This window comes from Buteo buteo, chromosome 4 (assembly GCF_964188355.1).
Source record: "Buteo buteo chromosome 4, bButBut1.hap1.1, whole genome shotgun sequence".
In the NCBI taxonomy this organism is placed as follows: Eukaryota; Metazoa; Chordata; class Aves; order Accipitriformes; family Accipitridae; genus Buteo; species Buteo buteo.
Window position 1 is genome coordinate 67,465,919 of NC_134174.1, and position 14,675 is coordinate 67,480,593.

Here is a 14,675-nt window from a genome sequence, read left to right on the forward strand (position 1 = left end):
CAGCTTTTGTAATAGCTGTAGAGAGCTCATTCAAGGATTTGATGGGTATTAATAGAGGCTCTCCTCCCTCTAAGACATCTTTTCCGCCAGCCCAGTATGCCACTCTAGTTGTTATCGAGTAGGGATCTTTTGGGGTTGCGGGTCCAGCATTTAAAAAGACACCAGGGCCCCCAAATCCATTGGCTTCATCACCATTAAGGAAGATTCTGTCTCCCCCGGTTAGACGCACTCGCCGTACATATTCAGTTTCAGTTTCGCCTGGCTTATGGCCATAGCGTTCTTGTAAATTGGCCATTTGAATTGGATCGAATGGGGTTTTTTTTCGGGTACAATCTCCTGCTCCACCTGGAGGTCCAGCGGTGTTGTCTGTTTTTATGATGGCCCTGCCCTCATATTCAGGGGAATTTAAAGGAACTGGAGGATATGGAGGATTAATTTGGTTTGCATAGTTATCATCAGGGTCACCCCATATGTTTCCATCCCATTCTTCAGGGGAGACAATCAGTTTTCTAATTTGCACGATGTCAAGGGGACGGGGAGCTTGCATAAGCATCTTTTCAACCCTTTCCTCTAACTTTTGTTTTTTCTCTTTTTCTTCCTGTAACTGTTTCTGCAGCTGCTCAATTTTCAAGGATAGTATTAATTCAGCTGCTTTTCTGCCTTCCATTTCTTCCTTTAGGTCCTTTTCTCTTTTAATGCTATTCTTCCTAAACTGACAAGCGGCTTCTAAGCAGGTGCCTAACATTTGGCAAATAATTCTGTTTTCTTTTCCACCATTCCCATTGCCCCTGGCTGACTTTAGTTGTTTTTCCACGGACTTCCAATCATGCCAGTTATCACGAGCCCATTCCTCAGAAAATTTGGGACTCAGACTAATCCCATGTTTTAGTAAGTAATCGGTGATGCTACTTGCCATCCTGCCAACTACGCCAATTTGTCGTGGGGGGCGGGAATGAGAGAGGAGTTCGGATCTCTTAAAGAATCGCCTCCAATTGTATTAGCAATAGGAAAATTATTTAATAGAAATTTATATAGAACTGCGACTTCACAGAATTCAATGACAAGGTTCACTCTATTATTACATGGATGAAATGCACTCAGGAAAATGAAGTTAAAATCAGACTAAACTTAGGTATATAGAGACCGTATAGGGTAAAAGGAAATATTACAAAGAAAAATCAAGTTAGAATTGATTTCTTGCGATTTGTGCAAAGGTTGGGAATGTGGAAAAGTAGGGGAGACCCTCCCGTTGAGTCACGAGGTTCGGAGAAGACCCCCTTGCTTTCTAAACTCCTGTTGGAGTCTAGGTGCGGCTGGATCGGCTCCTAGTCCCAGACTTGGGCAACGGTTTATATCTAAAGGGATTATGAGTATAACAGCAGCCTAAAATTTATTCAGAGTTGAATGGAATTCACGACAGTAACTGAAGTATAAATCTGAAAGTAGTAACTTATAATACACTTGCTATAATATGCTTATCGTAGCCTTTTCAGGTTAGTACACTAAGAGATACACAAACCAGAGAGTAAAAGAGAGTAAAAGAGGTCTACCTGTTAAAAATTCCCCTCGATGTCAGTGAAAAGATTCACTTCAAATGGTTCAGCATCTTTCTTGATGGGCGAAGGGCCGAGCCTCAAGGAGTGGAGAGAATCAGCCCAGGCCGTGTCGGCTTTTGGCGACAGACCTCCGATTTTCACAAACCGTCCGGTTTGGGAGCTCCGAGAGGCGTCCCGCTCGGAGGGAGGTGCTGGTCGCAGCCCGCTGCGGTCCGGGAGAGCTCAAAGGGCCTCGCTCAGCACCGCTGCTTATAGGTTCAGGAGATGATTGACCTTAGTCATCAGCAAACTGCTGGCACCCCAGCGGCGCTGGAAAATTCCGAGGCTGCCTGCGAAGAGCGTGAGACGCAGACACGGGATGCTCCGAGATGGCCAGGGGAGGGCTGTAACGTCTCAAGGTTGTTATGAGAACGGGCTGCGGGTGGTGATGAGAACTGGCTATCGCCGTCCCGTCCCCCGCCTCCGCCGGGCAGCAGGAGTCCTTGAGACGCGCGGCGTATCTCCCTGCCTCGGCTGGGTCGGAGCTCCTGGCACGGCCAAGGGTCGCTGGACCGCCCCACTCACTGCACTTATGCTAAGGGCTAGCGAGCCGTCCCGAGTTCCTAAATCAGCCTGGAAAGGGGGAAGAAATGCACCACCGCAGCTGTGTCCCATCTGTAGGATGCAGAGGGCTCGCTCGCAGGCTAACATAGGCAGAAAAATGAATGTAGAGGTTTTTTCATGTTCCATATGTTTGGAGTTGCATTGTCAGAAGTTATATGGTGGTGTAGTTTCTGCCGCAAAGCTCCGAAGATGGAGCCCACAGTTAAACAGCCAGGCTCCTGGGGCATGCACAGGGGGAGTTACTTGCTGTGGTGTGAGCTGGGTAACAGCCAGGTGCAGTAATCTGCTTCATTTAAATGAGAAGACAGGTCTAAGAAGTGATTCATTTTAAGAACTATCACCTAGAAAGTTTAAAGAAATCAGTTTAACTGAAGAGCAACAATCAGCCTGTATTTGACAAAAGAGCGATGTACCATTGCTTTTATTTGAAAAAATAAACTCCTAAATAAAAATCAGAACAGACTAGTCCTCAGCTACTGGTCCAAGTTAGAACGTGTTGCATTTAACAGTATGATTTGCTTGAGTATGATTTTGTCAGTGTAATTGTATGATGCAACCAAAGCACGTTTTGATACCTTTTTTATTGTTTTTCAGGAACAATATGAATTCTGCTACAGAGTGGTACAAGATTTCATCGACATATTTTCTGATTATGCTAATTTCAAATGAAAATTCCTGCCTTATTTTTTAATTTGTCTGTATAAATAGTTGTATATTCTGTTAATTTATTCCATGTCATTTTGATTGTTGACTTTATTGTAAATATGACCTTGTGTTTGCTCTAAAAGTTGCGTTTGCTGTATAAAGTTATTTCTTAAATATAAATATCTTCTAAAGCGAAGTATAATGTTCATATACAGTATATCACTATAAGACGGTATAGAAATCTTTATTCTAAATAACAGTAAATTAATTCTTGAGGGTCTATTTCTTTGAATTTTTCCACTTATAAATATTTATCAAAAATGTTATCTCCCAATTCTTGAAACTTTACGCAGGCGATTTACATTTCATACTAAAAAAAAAAAGTGAATTGTGGTACATAAGTTTAAACTAAACATGTTTTCACCATAAACCTTTCTTCACTATGAAAATAGATGTTTATTTGGGGACACATTCTGATAACCTGCTCCTGCTTACTTGTAATTTATTTCACAAATAGTCTCACTGAAGGCAAAGAGACTGTTCGAGTGAAGTGCTATTAATGATGAAGGTATCAGAATGTGGCCCTTCATGTGTAATAATGTACAGTCCAACTGAAAAATATAACTGCTTTTAAAGTCTGTTTTTAAGAACCTCCTGGTTGATGGCAGTTCTATTTTGAGTCTTACTGTCAATAAGATATAATCAGTATAAATACAGATGTGAATGTTTGATTTAATATAGCTTTCAAAGTCCATTTATTTTGTTCTTTCCTAAATATTACACCAGCTTAAATCAATTTAGAAAGACAATAATGTGAGTTTACCACTATTTTGAGAATATTTTGCATATCGGAAGAGTATATTTTGCAGCACCTGAACTTGAAGAGGCTTTACAGCCATTGTCAGAAATGGATTTAAAGCTTCTCTATATACACGTGCATAATTTACCACTTCTTTGAGAAAAGGCAAGAGAGATGAACTCTCATTCTTTGATTCGACTCCACAGAATAATTAACAGTATTTGCTAAAATTTTGAAAAAAACAAAAAAACCATTTTACTAACAGTGTAACGCTAGCAACATGAAGTGTTGTAGCAAAAAGCTCCTCTGGGTTCTTACCCTCCCATATATATTATAAAAAAAGGAATGATTCCTTTATCTAAAAGGAGTATATGATTGTGTATATAGATATATTTTTAATGAAAGTACTACTGATAATACGATTGGTGAAATAAAGTTTAAAAGTCTTTATCATAGCCCTGAACAGGCTATGCTTGGGGGTTAGAAAATCCAAAAACCACAGGGCATCCGAATGTTGAATAATTAAAAAGTATATCTTTTCCACTCTTTAAAATGCATATATGAATTAATGAGCACAAAGTATGCGAATATGTACTTTAATTACATAACTAATATGCAATAGTACTGTCTTGTCCAGTTGGTTGGTTTTTTTCAATGCAAACATAAAAGCCTTATTTAAAATAAGCAATTTACACTGATCATTTCACTATTGTTCTTGCACTATTTTATCCCATGACCATTTTTCATTTCCGATAGCAAATAGCATTATGTTTTGTAACAATGCAAGGGAACAGGAAGGTGTTGGTACCTCTCCTTTCATTTCATACTGAATGCAAAAGGCGCAGTTTAGAAATTCCTAAGCACACTGTTCTGAACACTGCCATTTACTGCTTCTCGTCTTCCCATCGATGCACTTCTGTATTTATTTGTACAGTAAATTATGCACTTAAAAAAGATTGTTTAAAGACTAAACCTTTGTTGTGAGTTGCTATGAGAAGATACACTCAAGCCGCAGAAAGTGTCGAGTAACGAAAACGAATGCTAAGTAAGTTTACATTACTACTGCATGCTGAAATTTTATCAGATTTTAAAAAGCCATCAAATAAATTCAGTATGGAAACCAATACAGTGGGGTTTTCAGTATGATCATTTGTAGCACAGGGAGACTCAGAGAGGTTAAACGGTGATAGAAAATAATGCAAAGAAATTCCCACCGTTTTCCAAAGCCCAATGTTTTAGGGTCCCGGTTAGATCCCAGGGTCAGGATCTTTAGCCTACGTTTGAAAAATAATTTGTCTGTTGGACAGCCTTTTGGGTCCCTTAAAGAAAAGCTTGGATTAAGAGTTGCCTCGCAAAGCAAACCTGCTCCGTGCAGTGGCAACGCGGTGTGCTGTTAGCGGGGGGACGCGGCCCCCCGGCAGCAGCAGGAGCTGCAGCAGAACTCGGGCTGCCCCGCGGGGTTTACTACAGGGGATCGTTCCGCGGGGCGCAGGCAGCTCTTCGTAGTTACAGCAAGTAGTGGGATGGAGTAACGCTGAAACGTCAGATACTAAGTGGGTACTCAGATTTTAGTTGCTAACTGTACTAAGAGACCTAGGAGGAAACAGAAATGCTTATATTTCAGAAGTCACAAATATAGCTACATAACGACTTTTTTTTATAATTTGAAAAGCTTGCTTTCCAGTTCTTGTGTTTAGTCAAGAGGCTGCTCATTGCAGCAGCCTAGTAACTGGGGAGCTGTACCTTGATATAGATATATATGAATTTTCTTTTCGATTTTCCTATGTTGCATGGAGTTACTTTAAAATGCCAAATAGTTGATTAGAAGTTGTACATTCTGATCTGTATGTGGTTTTGGTCACTATGTGACTCGACTGTCTGTTTTCACGTGTTAAGAGAAGTTCCAGTTCACCTAAGCATTTAAGCATTCGCTTTACGACATCTCTATTCCACAAAACATTTAAGTACCATAGGTTCTTTGTTCCTGAAGCAATCCCTTAAGTGCTTTGCTGAATTGGGCCTTAATGAAGAATGCATACTGTAATTACCAGTGTTTTTTAGGGTATTTTTACGTATCAGTTTTTTAAACTTTTAAAATGAGCCTGACCACCTGTGTTCAGTATTTTGAAATGGTTTTCATTTCCCTCGTACCATTTTTAATGTAAAGTTATTGAAACTTTTCTGTATAACCAAATTGTATTTAATTTGTCAAATCTTTATAATATATGTATGTATTATACAGTTTCAGCTATTATTATTTTCTTTTATTACATTTATAATTTGATCTTGCTGTGTTTTTAATGCCGGTGAATGTTGCTGAATTATTTGTATATGCAAATTGCAAGATCTAATACATTCTGATGCAAGAACAAAGCTTCGTTTTTATTCTCAAACTGTATTACTTCCTTTAAATCTTTTAATTTCATTCCTGCACTGTGCGTTCATTTGAATTAAGTATTCTAAAAGAGTTGAAATCCATTATCTAGATAAATAATTTTTCAGTACTTATCTGCAGCTATTTGGGAGTAATATTCTGGTTCACGTCGGAACTGAAGCATTGTGCATATAAAGCGCGTATAAACTCATGCTAGGAGTTGAAAGGCCGGGTCCTCCCACGCTGTATTAATAAGTAAGTCCTGACAATACAGAGCTTTGACATGACTCGTAAGGGAAGGCTGCAGTGGGACGAGTATAAATGTGGTGATGCAAAGCCTGACCCTGCAGTACCTCAACGACTGCTGTCCCTCCGGTATATTCGTACAGCACCTCGCGCCGCGGCGCGCTCTGCTCGAGCCCTCCCAGCCCTCCCGTCCAGCAAAGCGTGGGCGCGGGGCAGAGCTGCGGGAACTGGGGAGGAGCGGGGGAGCCCAGGTGGGGCGCAGGAGCGGGTTTCGGGCTCGGAGGGAGACGGGAGTTCACAAAATGGGAGGGTTGGGGAGAGGGGAGAGAGCGCACTCGCAGCGCACGGAACCTTCCTGGCTTTTCGTGTGTGGATTTTAATAGTACTGTGGTACGCCACGGTGCCATACCGAGATAAAAATAGTAGCTTAACTTTCAACTGTGTGTCACCCATCATTAACTGAAAGCCCACTCTGGTTAACAGCAATTTCTTCATTGACTTCAACAGGCTTTATATTGGACCTCGTGCCGAAAATAGTCAGGGTGGCCCACTGTTGTCATTCTGTAAACCAGGAGTAACCGTGCTGAAAGATTGCAATGCTAATGTCGAGCTAATATCACGGAGATTTGAAAAGATTGAACGTTATTTGTCAAGTATGATTTAATGAAGCAACATTTATGTGTTTGACCCCTTTAGCCCTGTTTCATCGGGTACCCCTGCCACCTGACATTTGGGAGGTACCTTTTCAGTGTAGGTAATCTTCTGATCATCTTTTCCAAACTTGTTTGGAAGAATTTTCCCTTTGCATGTACTTTTTGTGCACAATTCTAACATTTAAGTGTTTGCAATCGATTGGTAATCATACTGCTTTCAACACAAATTGTGAACCATCCAGGAATAACTGTAGCAACATGTTTGGCAGTAGTAACTTAAGTGTTGCTTTCTAAAGACAGCGAGCACGTACATCCTGAAGAGATGTCTTTGCTTCATCAAAAAGATGGATTTACTAATCAAGAATTTCCCTGCAGAGTTTTAAATGCAGGGATACACCGCACTGAAATACAGAGCCTTGAGGAAATTAGTGTTCAGGAAAATATTGCTGTCTTACTGTGATGCTAAATAGTACCAAGTAATCTTTTTCATTACGTGTAAAAGCTATTAATTTTTTTTAACAATTCCAGATGAGCTGATAAAATATTCTGTGTGATTGGATCGTATACTTTTAGCAGGTATCAAGATGCACAGCATGTGAGCCCACTCAAAGTTAACTTTGTGTGAGAACAGACAGATGCCTTTATGTGGTTTCAGAAAATAGAAGAATCTTAAGTACTAATCAGTTATTAATTAATCATTTGTTCATTTCAATACTTATTGATAATAATTATTGATAATCGTAATTATTGATTACTACAGATCTGCACAATTTCTAGTATAATAAGGTTCTGTCTAGCAGTATAGTAGAATCACTGTTTTTAGGTTATTCAGGCTAAATAACAGGGATTACAAGCTACGTGACAAAGAATGACTTTCTTCCTGTGTTCATTTTAGTGTGCTTCTGTTGGTCTGTTTCTGTATTAAAGATCAACAATAAAAAGCGCCTTTGTTAACATGCAGCCAAGTCATAGTGTTTTTATTAACAACAAATCTAAAGTTGTAGAAAGGACTTGGGATCACTTGATCCTCACCTCTGTAAAGCAGCCAACATACAGCTGTTTAGATACTGTACTGATAATAAAGCTTTCTTATTTGCCTCTAACATCTCATAAAAAGAGATTTCAGGGAGAAGGTGACAGTATAATTAAGATCCAATGAGTGGAAGGGTTTTCCTCACAATAGATACCTGCTGTTCTCTTAACTATGTCCCATTTTAATGACAAATCTGTACCAAATAGAAGAATCACAAGACTTCACTTGGAGAATATAGAAATAATACAACTATACAGAAAGTATGAAACCTCTATCTTTTGCAATCTTGTTTATATATACAGATTCTTTTTAATTACATGTAGGAACTAAATTTTATCATTGTGCACTTCTCCAGCGATTAATTTTTCTTGGCTCATCAGATGAGACTGTGCACGTTTTTTTTCCTACTTCGAAACATTACTAAGAAATACCATAAAGACCTTGTGCTTCTTTATCGAGTTTTTGCATTTTACATCTTGTGATGCTGAAGATGGTTGTTTTTAGAAACTCAGCTTTTAGAAAAAACACACTTTCACTGTAAACTGTTCATGAAATATATTCATTTTAAGAGGTTATTTAAACAATATAAGCAAGATCAAAGACATGTTTGTTCAGTATAGGGCATATATGTCAAGTCTAAGCTATTCTTTCCTTAATACAGAAATTGTGCAATGCATCTGAGAATTTTTCAAGCAATTGAACTTCACCATGAATGTTCTTCATCTTAGGTATTAAAGGATTATGTTGTAATTTAGATAGGTTAATAAGAGCTTCTTTTATACATTTTCTGTGCTACTTTGCACTGAGTAGAAGAATTAGTAAATTATTAATCAAGATGAGACTTTGCCAAGGAAGTTCTTTTCACAAATAATCTTTTTTTTTTCTTTCACCTGTTTGCCTTGCATTAGAAATTGTTCCAGCGTTTTCCTGAATGTCACACACAAACTATTTATAAACATTGAACAGAAGTTGTGACTTAGATCAGGGTAGTTGTGTCTACCCAATGCCAGTTGGGTAAACATTAAAAAAGCACAACTATACTGGTCTGGAAGAGCTTGAGAAGGAATTATTTAGCACAGTTGCAATAGTGTCAGGTTATGAAGCTCAGTTTGTGCTCGTGGTGGCAGTGATCTGATACCAGCAGCCAGGGTGTAGCAGAATATAGGCTGAAGGCTGCATTTTTCGTGTTTCAGTACAACAGGCAGTGAGTGAGTGAGCAGCCAGAGGGCTGTCTCCGTCCTGCTCATGGTCCCTGTGAGAGAAGATTATATTCCTGTCTGCCTGGAGTCACCAGTACTCTCTTGGTCTCTATGAAAAAAAAAATTTTTTATTTTTTTTTTATTTATTTGCTTTTACATTACCTTGCTTCAAAATTTTATACAAGTATTTTCTGGTGGAAATTTTTATGGTAACTACGTGGTAGCCTCTGGATTGAGTAAAAGCTGTTTCCAAGGAAGCAGCACATGGAATAGCTTTCCGCCCTTGTTAGAGGACTGCATATTTGAATGGAGGTTGATGTAATTTGCTGAACATGGTGGAATCTTGCTCCGGTCACAATAAACAAGCGTACAAATCACTAGCTCTTACACAAATAGCAGATGTGCAAAAGGGCTGAATGAGCAAGGCAAAACTCCTCTTATGGTTACCTTTAGGATTAAAAGTGATCTCTTGAAGTTAATGGCAAATTTCCTGGAGTGAGAATTTTGTTCCCAGATGAGAGGGTTTTTACTGTTTTAGTATCCTGAGTTGTCAGTGATACATTTCTTGCTGAGCAGTATACTTACATATTATGTGACCAGTTCTGTAACTTTGTAATTGGCAAGACTGTTATAGGGACACAGAACAAAGACATGCCCAGTCCCAGATACAAAGTATTAATTTACATTTAAAACCTGATAGATTTCATCATGACATTGTGTAGTTTGCTTTCCAGTCATCTTTCATGGCTTTGAAGGGTCTGTGTGAAAACAGCCTATTAGAAAGCTAGTTTTCAAGATGAACTTTGATTTTGTGAAATATAGAAGTTTTTTGTGTAACAATATTAGTGCTTCACATCACATACAGAAGTTTGATCTTTCACCATTTCTTTCTCGTAGTAGTTTGTTATTTTGTGTTTTCTCACCACAGAAAGAGAAATGTATTATTTCAAAATATTTATTAATTTTGGAAACCATATCCCATTTGTTCATAAACTCATGCAGATTCCTCACACATAAAATAATTTGTCAAAATTGGGTTCTGTGTGTGAACACAAGCATTCAAAAAAATCTTAGGTGCAATAATGTGTCAGTGTAATAAACCATCATTTTAAGAGAGGAAGTCTATTGCAAAACAGTAAATTTTCAGAGATTCATCATACAATAACTTACTAATATCTGGACTTCGCTTTGCACAGTGTGAATAGCCTGAACTATATTTTTTTTCAGGGCCCAATAAAAATTCACAAATCAAATTGAGAACTCGTCTGTGATGACAATGCAACTGAATTAATGCTAATTTGTTTTTTTGTTAGAAGTTAGCAGTTCAGTCATCACTTACCAGGTATAATTCTGTCTGAATGTTTTTAGTTTTGGCAATTCTAGAAGCAAGGCTTATTGTGATTGTTTTGCTTGTGCCTCTCTTCCTTTACCTGCTGTGTCTTCTGGATCCACTGGCCGAATTACAACTCCATTGAGAGGGCACTAGTGTATTCCAAGGTAACTCCATTTTCTAAAAATGGGGGCTGATTGGTGGTGATGGCCTTTCACTAGTACTGAAGTTGCAGCTTGCATTTAGTGCCTTATTTACCTAATACCTATATACCTTACAAAAGCCCTAATCTAGTAAAAGCTTTAACTGGAACTTGTGCTTTCTTAGACTGTCAGTTAAAAAACAGTAGTAGTACAAATCTGTGAGAAAGAAGCTTCATTCATTCAAGTGCTTCCAAACCACCTGTTCAGAAACTAGAACAAATAACCTTGCATAAGGATCTTCATGTGAGGAATTAAGATGCTGATTTTTCTCATTCTCTTTGTTTTGTTGTTGTTCTTGTGCTCTTGGCTCGAGACTTCAGCCCCAGTATGCTTTAATGATTCGGGGCCTTTTTGTATCACTGGGTCACCATCTTCCACTGATAAGCCTGATCATTAAGTCCTGAAAAGGCTCACAGATCCGTACTGATGGATCTCAGTGAAGTAGCTTTTTCCTAATTACCTGTTCATTGGTCAAATAAGTAAAAAATGTCTAAAAAAAATAGCAAGCAGATTCAAGGACAGATTTAAAATAAACTATTTTTCAACACATTTTTGAAAGTTGACAGTTTTTACTGTCAACAACATCTATGCAGATATATTTGTCGGCTTGTACTCCTAGTAAATTAAATGTTCACAGATAGAAATTAACCTAACAGAAAATTTAAACCTTGAAGAAAATGTCATTTTTTCCCTCCTATAGATCTACTTTTGCAAATATTTGTATATCTGCTATTTAAGAGAGCCATGCTGCTCTTGAAGACAGATTTAAAGGCATGCTTAAAACCTTTATTATAATTTGTGTTTTCCTGTAAGCACTGCTGTGCTTGCAGAGACATTTATCACAAAGGATGTGACAGGATTCTGTGCGGTAAGTGCGCTAATAAACCACTGTATGTCATGCTAGAATATACAATTATTGGCATACTGCAGATTTTTTTTTATTTTTATTTTTTAAATCACCAAAGCCTTTGTCAACATGACAATGCCCATGTAACGATAGCAGCAAAATTGCTCTTTTGCTGTCCAGCTCAGTTTGATCAGATATGGGCTAGTAGAGACTGTAACGAATTAAAGAGTTTTACTGGTATAAACTGTTTGGTTTAGATAATTGTTCAGGTATAACTGCACTTGTAAAAACCCCCAGGAAGGATCTGACTTTAATATCTTTATTGGCAGAGATACCCAGTGTTAGAGTTCTGATTTTGTTTGAATGTTTTACATCTAAATACAAGATTGTCCAGTAGCAAAAAGCTATCGTGACAAGCTGAAGGTATAATAATAAGGTTATGCCTTAATATGCTGAACTAAATTAAAACCCCACCAAAGCTTATAAAATACACTTCAGAGTAATTTAATTCAAAGGAAAAAAATAACATTTAAAAAGCTGCTTACATCTAACTGTATCGTATCTAAAGTACCCTAAAGTCATCATACCACATAAAATAGTATTTGAGGCAAAGTAAATAATTAAATAAAATAGTAATAATATCAAAAGGAGTGTTCTGCTTTGTGAAAGATCTGAATAGTAGAATTTTATCCCCTGAAGCACAAAAGACTGAATGACCTTGGAAAAGGCCTTTCTCCCTTTGTATCTCTTTCCCCCACCCATGCATGTATAGAACTTTAACTTGGAATTAAGGTCACCAGATTCCATATCTCAGTAATGCATATTTATTATAAAAACAAACAAAAAAAAAATCAGGCATCAGTCAACAGTCTGTCTATTTTCCCTTGGAATTTCCCCAGCCATCTCGGAGGGGATACTATGATGTTGGGGTAGAAAGGAAGGAATTGAGCGAGGCTGTCTTTGCTGTCAATTAGTTATGATAAAAATAAGGTTTGCTTTTCGAAGGAGTCTGGTAACTGAAATGTTTTGCTTTTATGTGCCTGATAACATGGTGCATATCAAGAATACTGTGCAAGTTGGAACCCACACTGCTCCTTCAGGATGTTTTTCCTGTGGTCGTCTTAAAAGATAAAAACCAGGTTTAAGTGTTAGTTACCAGTTTATGTTTGGTGGCTAGGAAATAGAGGGGGGAAATATCAGGAATTCAAACTTACTTGTGTATGTTATGCAGGGTATATTTTAAATATAATCTGTCCATTTAAACTGCTCTTCCTTTTTTTCAAATTATTCAGAATTTCTGGAAGTACTTGGGTTTTGTACTTATTTTAAATTTCTTTTCTATTTACTTCTCCAGCAACAGAAATTAATTTGGCTTAGATTTTTGTGGAACCATGGCCTGAAAATGAGGTATCAGGCAGTCTGAGCAAACTGCTGCCAAAAGAACAGTCTTGCTCCCTGTCCCCCTCAATATTGGCCTTCCAGGGAGGGGAAGAGCATTAATTTGCCTGAATCTTCATGCACTGCCTGGCAAATCTCTGTTCTCTTTGTTTTTAAGCACTTTCCTATACTGTTTCATGCAGGCGGAACCAGCACCTTCCAATCTCTTTTCTAGAAGTCCAAAAGCTTTCATGACTCCCTTGGACATCAAAAAGAATGAGAAAGCAAATAGGCATCTTGCTTTTGAAACTTAATATTGTGCATCACATAGAGGAGACTCTGGAGACTAAAATTAGGTGTTTGGGGCCTATATTTCATAATTTCAGACCCCTGGTGCAAATGTTCAAACTACAAGAAGAACTGAACACAAAGATGGAAGTTGCATAGTCTCAGCATAATCTGCATTTTTCTGCACAAATTTTTAAAGAGTTATCTTGTGTATTCTGGAGAGGGCGATGGTTAAAAGCCTTCCAATCTGAAAAATGTTTCTAAACTGAGATTACATTCAAAGGTACCTTCCTCTCCTTGGCTATTTTCAAATTATGGCTTCTCCTCATTTTTAATACCAGGAGATTATCTCATTGATTGGAGATTAATTTTTAAATTTATACAAACACTTGATAGCAATTTCAAAATATAAACCTGATCAAGGATGAGAATGTCAATGATACTGGATTTGTCTAGGAACAGCTCTTTCTGCCTTTGTGTGACTGAACCAAATTCTGGTTACTTGCTAGGTGTGTTGTTTTGGGGTTTGTTCGTTTGTTTTCTTCTGTCTTTAAATACAGAGCAGCACAAACAGTGTTTGTCTTGATCCTTGGTTTCTCTTACAGATACTCAAATTCATGTCTTAGGAGTGGATTCCTGTCAGAGAGCAGAGATGGGAATCAGTTTTTGTAGATAAATGAAGGTAACTAAATGGCTGATTAAAATGGACTTAAAATGCTAGTTTTTAATTTTAGTTTTTATTTTTTATTTTTAATACTGCTGCTTTCTCCCTCCCATCCTTGCCCCCCCTTTTTTTTCCCCTCCTCCTTTAAAGCCCCTTATTTTTATGTTTAGTGATATTTTAATTAATAACATTTTCATTATCAAAAGACCGGTGCAGAAAGAAGATACAGATGCTGAAATTAGTTTAGAAAGCCTACGTTGAGCCGAAGCGCTATAAACTGATTCTGGACCTTTTTTTACTGACCCGAGGACTTCTCATGAGGCTCAAGCAACATCATTAGCTGAAGAGGTGTGTTATTTGGGAGCCAGCCGAGTCCCCCGTGAATCCCTCTCCCTCACAGAGGCGCTGAAGAAACCCGTCCAGGTACGGGCCCAAACCTTCGCCCGTGGGGGGGGGTGTTTGTGCGCGTGGGGGTGTCTCTCGTCCGGCAGAAGGCGGTTGGCAGCGGTGAGGGAAGGGGAAAGGCCGCCAAGCGGCGGTTCTAGGCGGGCGGAGCGGAGCCGCCCTGAGGCGAGGAACGGCTCCCGGGGACGGTACCTCAGGCCGGGCCCGCCCGCCTCCCGCCATTTGAAATCAAACCGCCTCCGCGCTCCTGATTGGGTCCGCCGCGCGGCCCACGTGACCGCCCTTTCACCAATCGCGGGCTAACGCGCGCCTTTTCGAAAAACAACCCCTTCCCGCGACTTCAGGAGCGGGGCGGCCCTTTTCTCCTTCCGCCAAAGCCGGCGTCAGCGAAGGCTAAAAGAGTCCGGTCGCCGAGGGGCTCCTGTCCCAGCCGGCCGAGCTCCGTGTGTCCCC

The 14,675-nt window shown here is 39.0% G+C and overlaps 1 protein-coding gene across 6 annotated transcripts in view; it reads left to right on the forward strand.

Moving 5' to 3' along the window:
- PTPRE (protein tyrosine phosphatase receptor type E) overlaps positions 1-6,010 on the forward strand; it is a 118,974-nt gene extending 112,964 nt beyond the window's left edge. For 5 of the 6 annotated variants that reach the window (XM_075026613.1, XM_075026614.1, XM_075026617.1 and 2 more), the window contains one exon: positions 2,754-6,009. In XM_075026613.1, coding sequence (XP_074882714.1) covers positions 2,754-2,828 — 75 coding nt within the window. In that variant the 3' untranslated portion in view covers positions 2,829-6,009. Of the gene's footprint in view, positions 1-2,753 lie in introns of all 6 variants that reach the window. The other variant, XM_075026612.1, reaches the window with a different exon arrangement.
- The last annotated feature ends 8,665 nt before the right edge of the window (positions 6,011-14,675 follow it).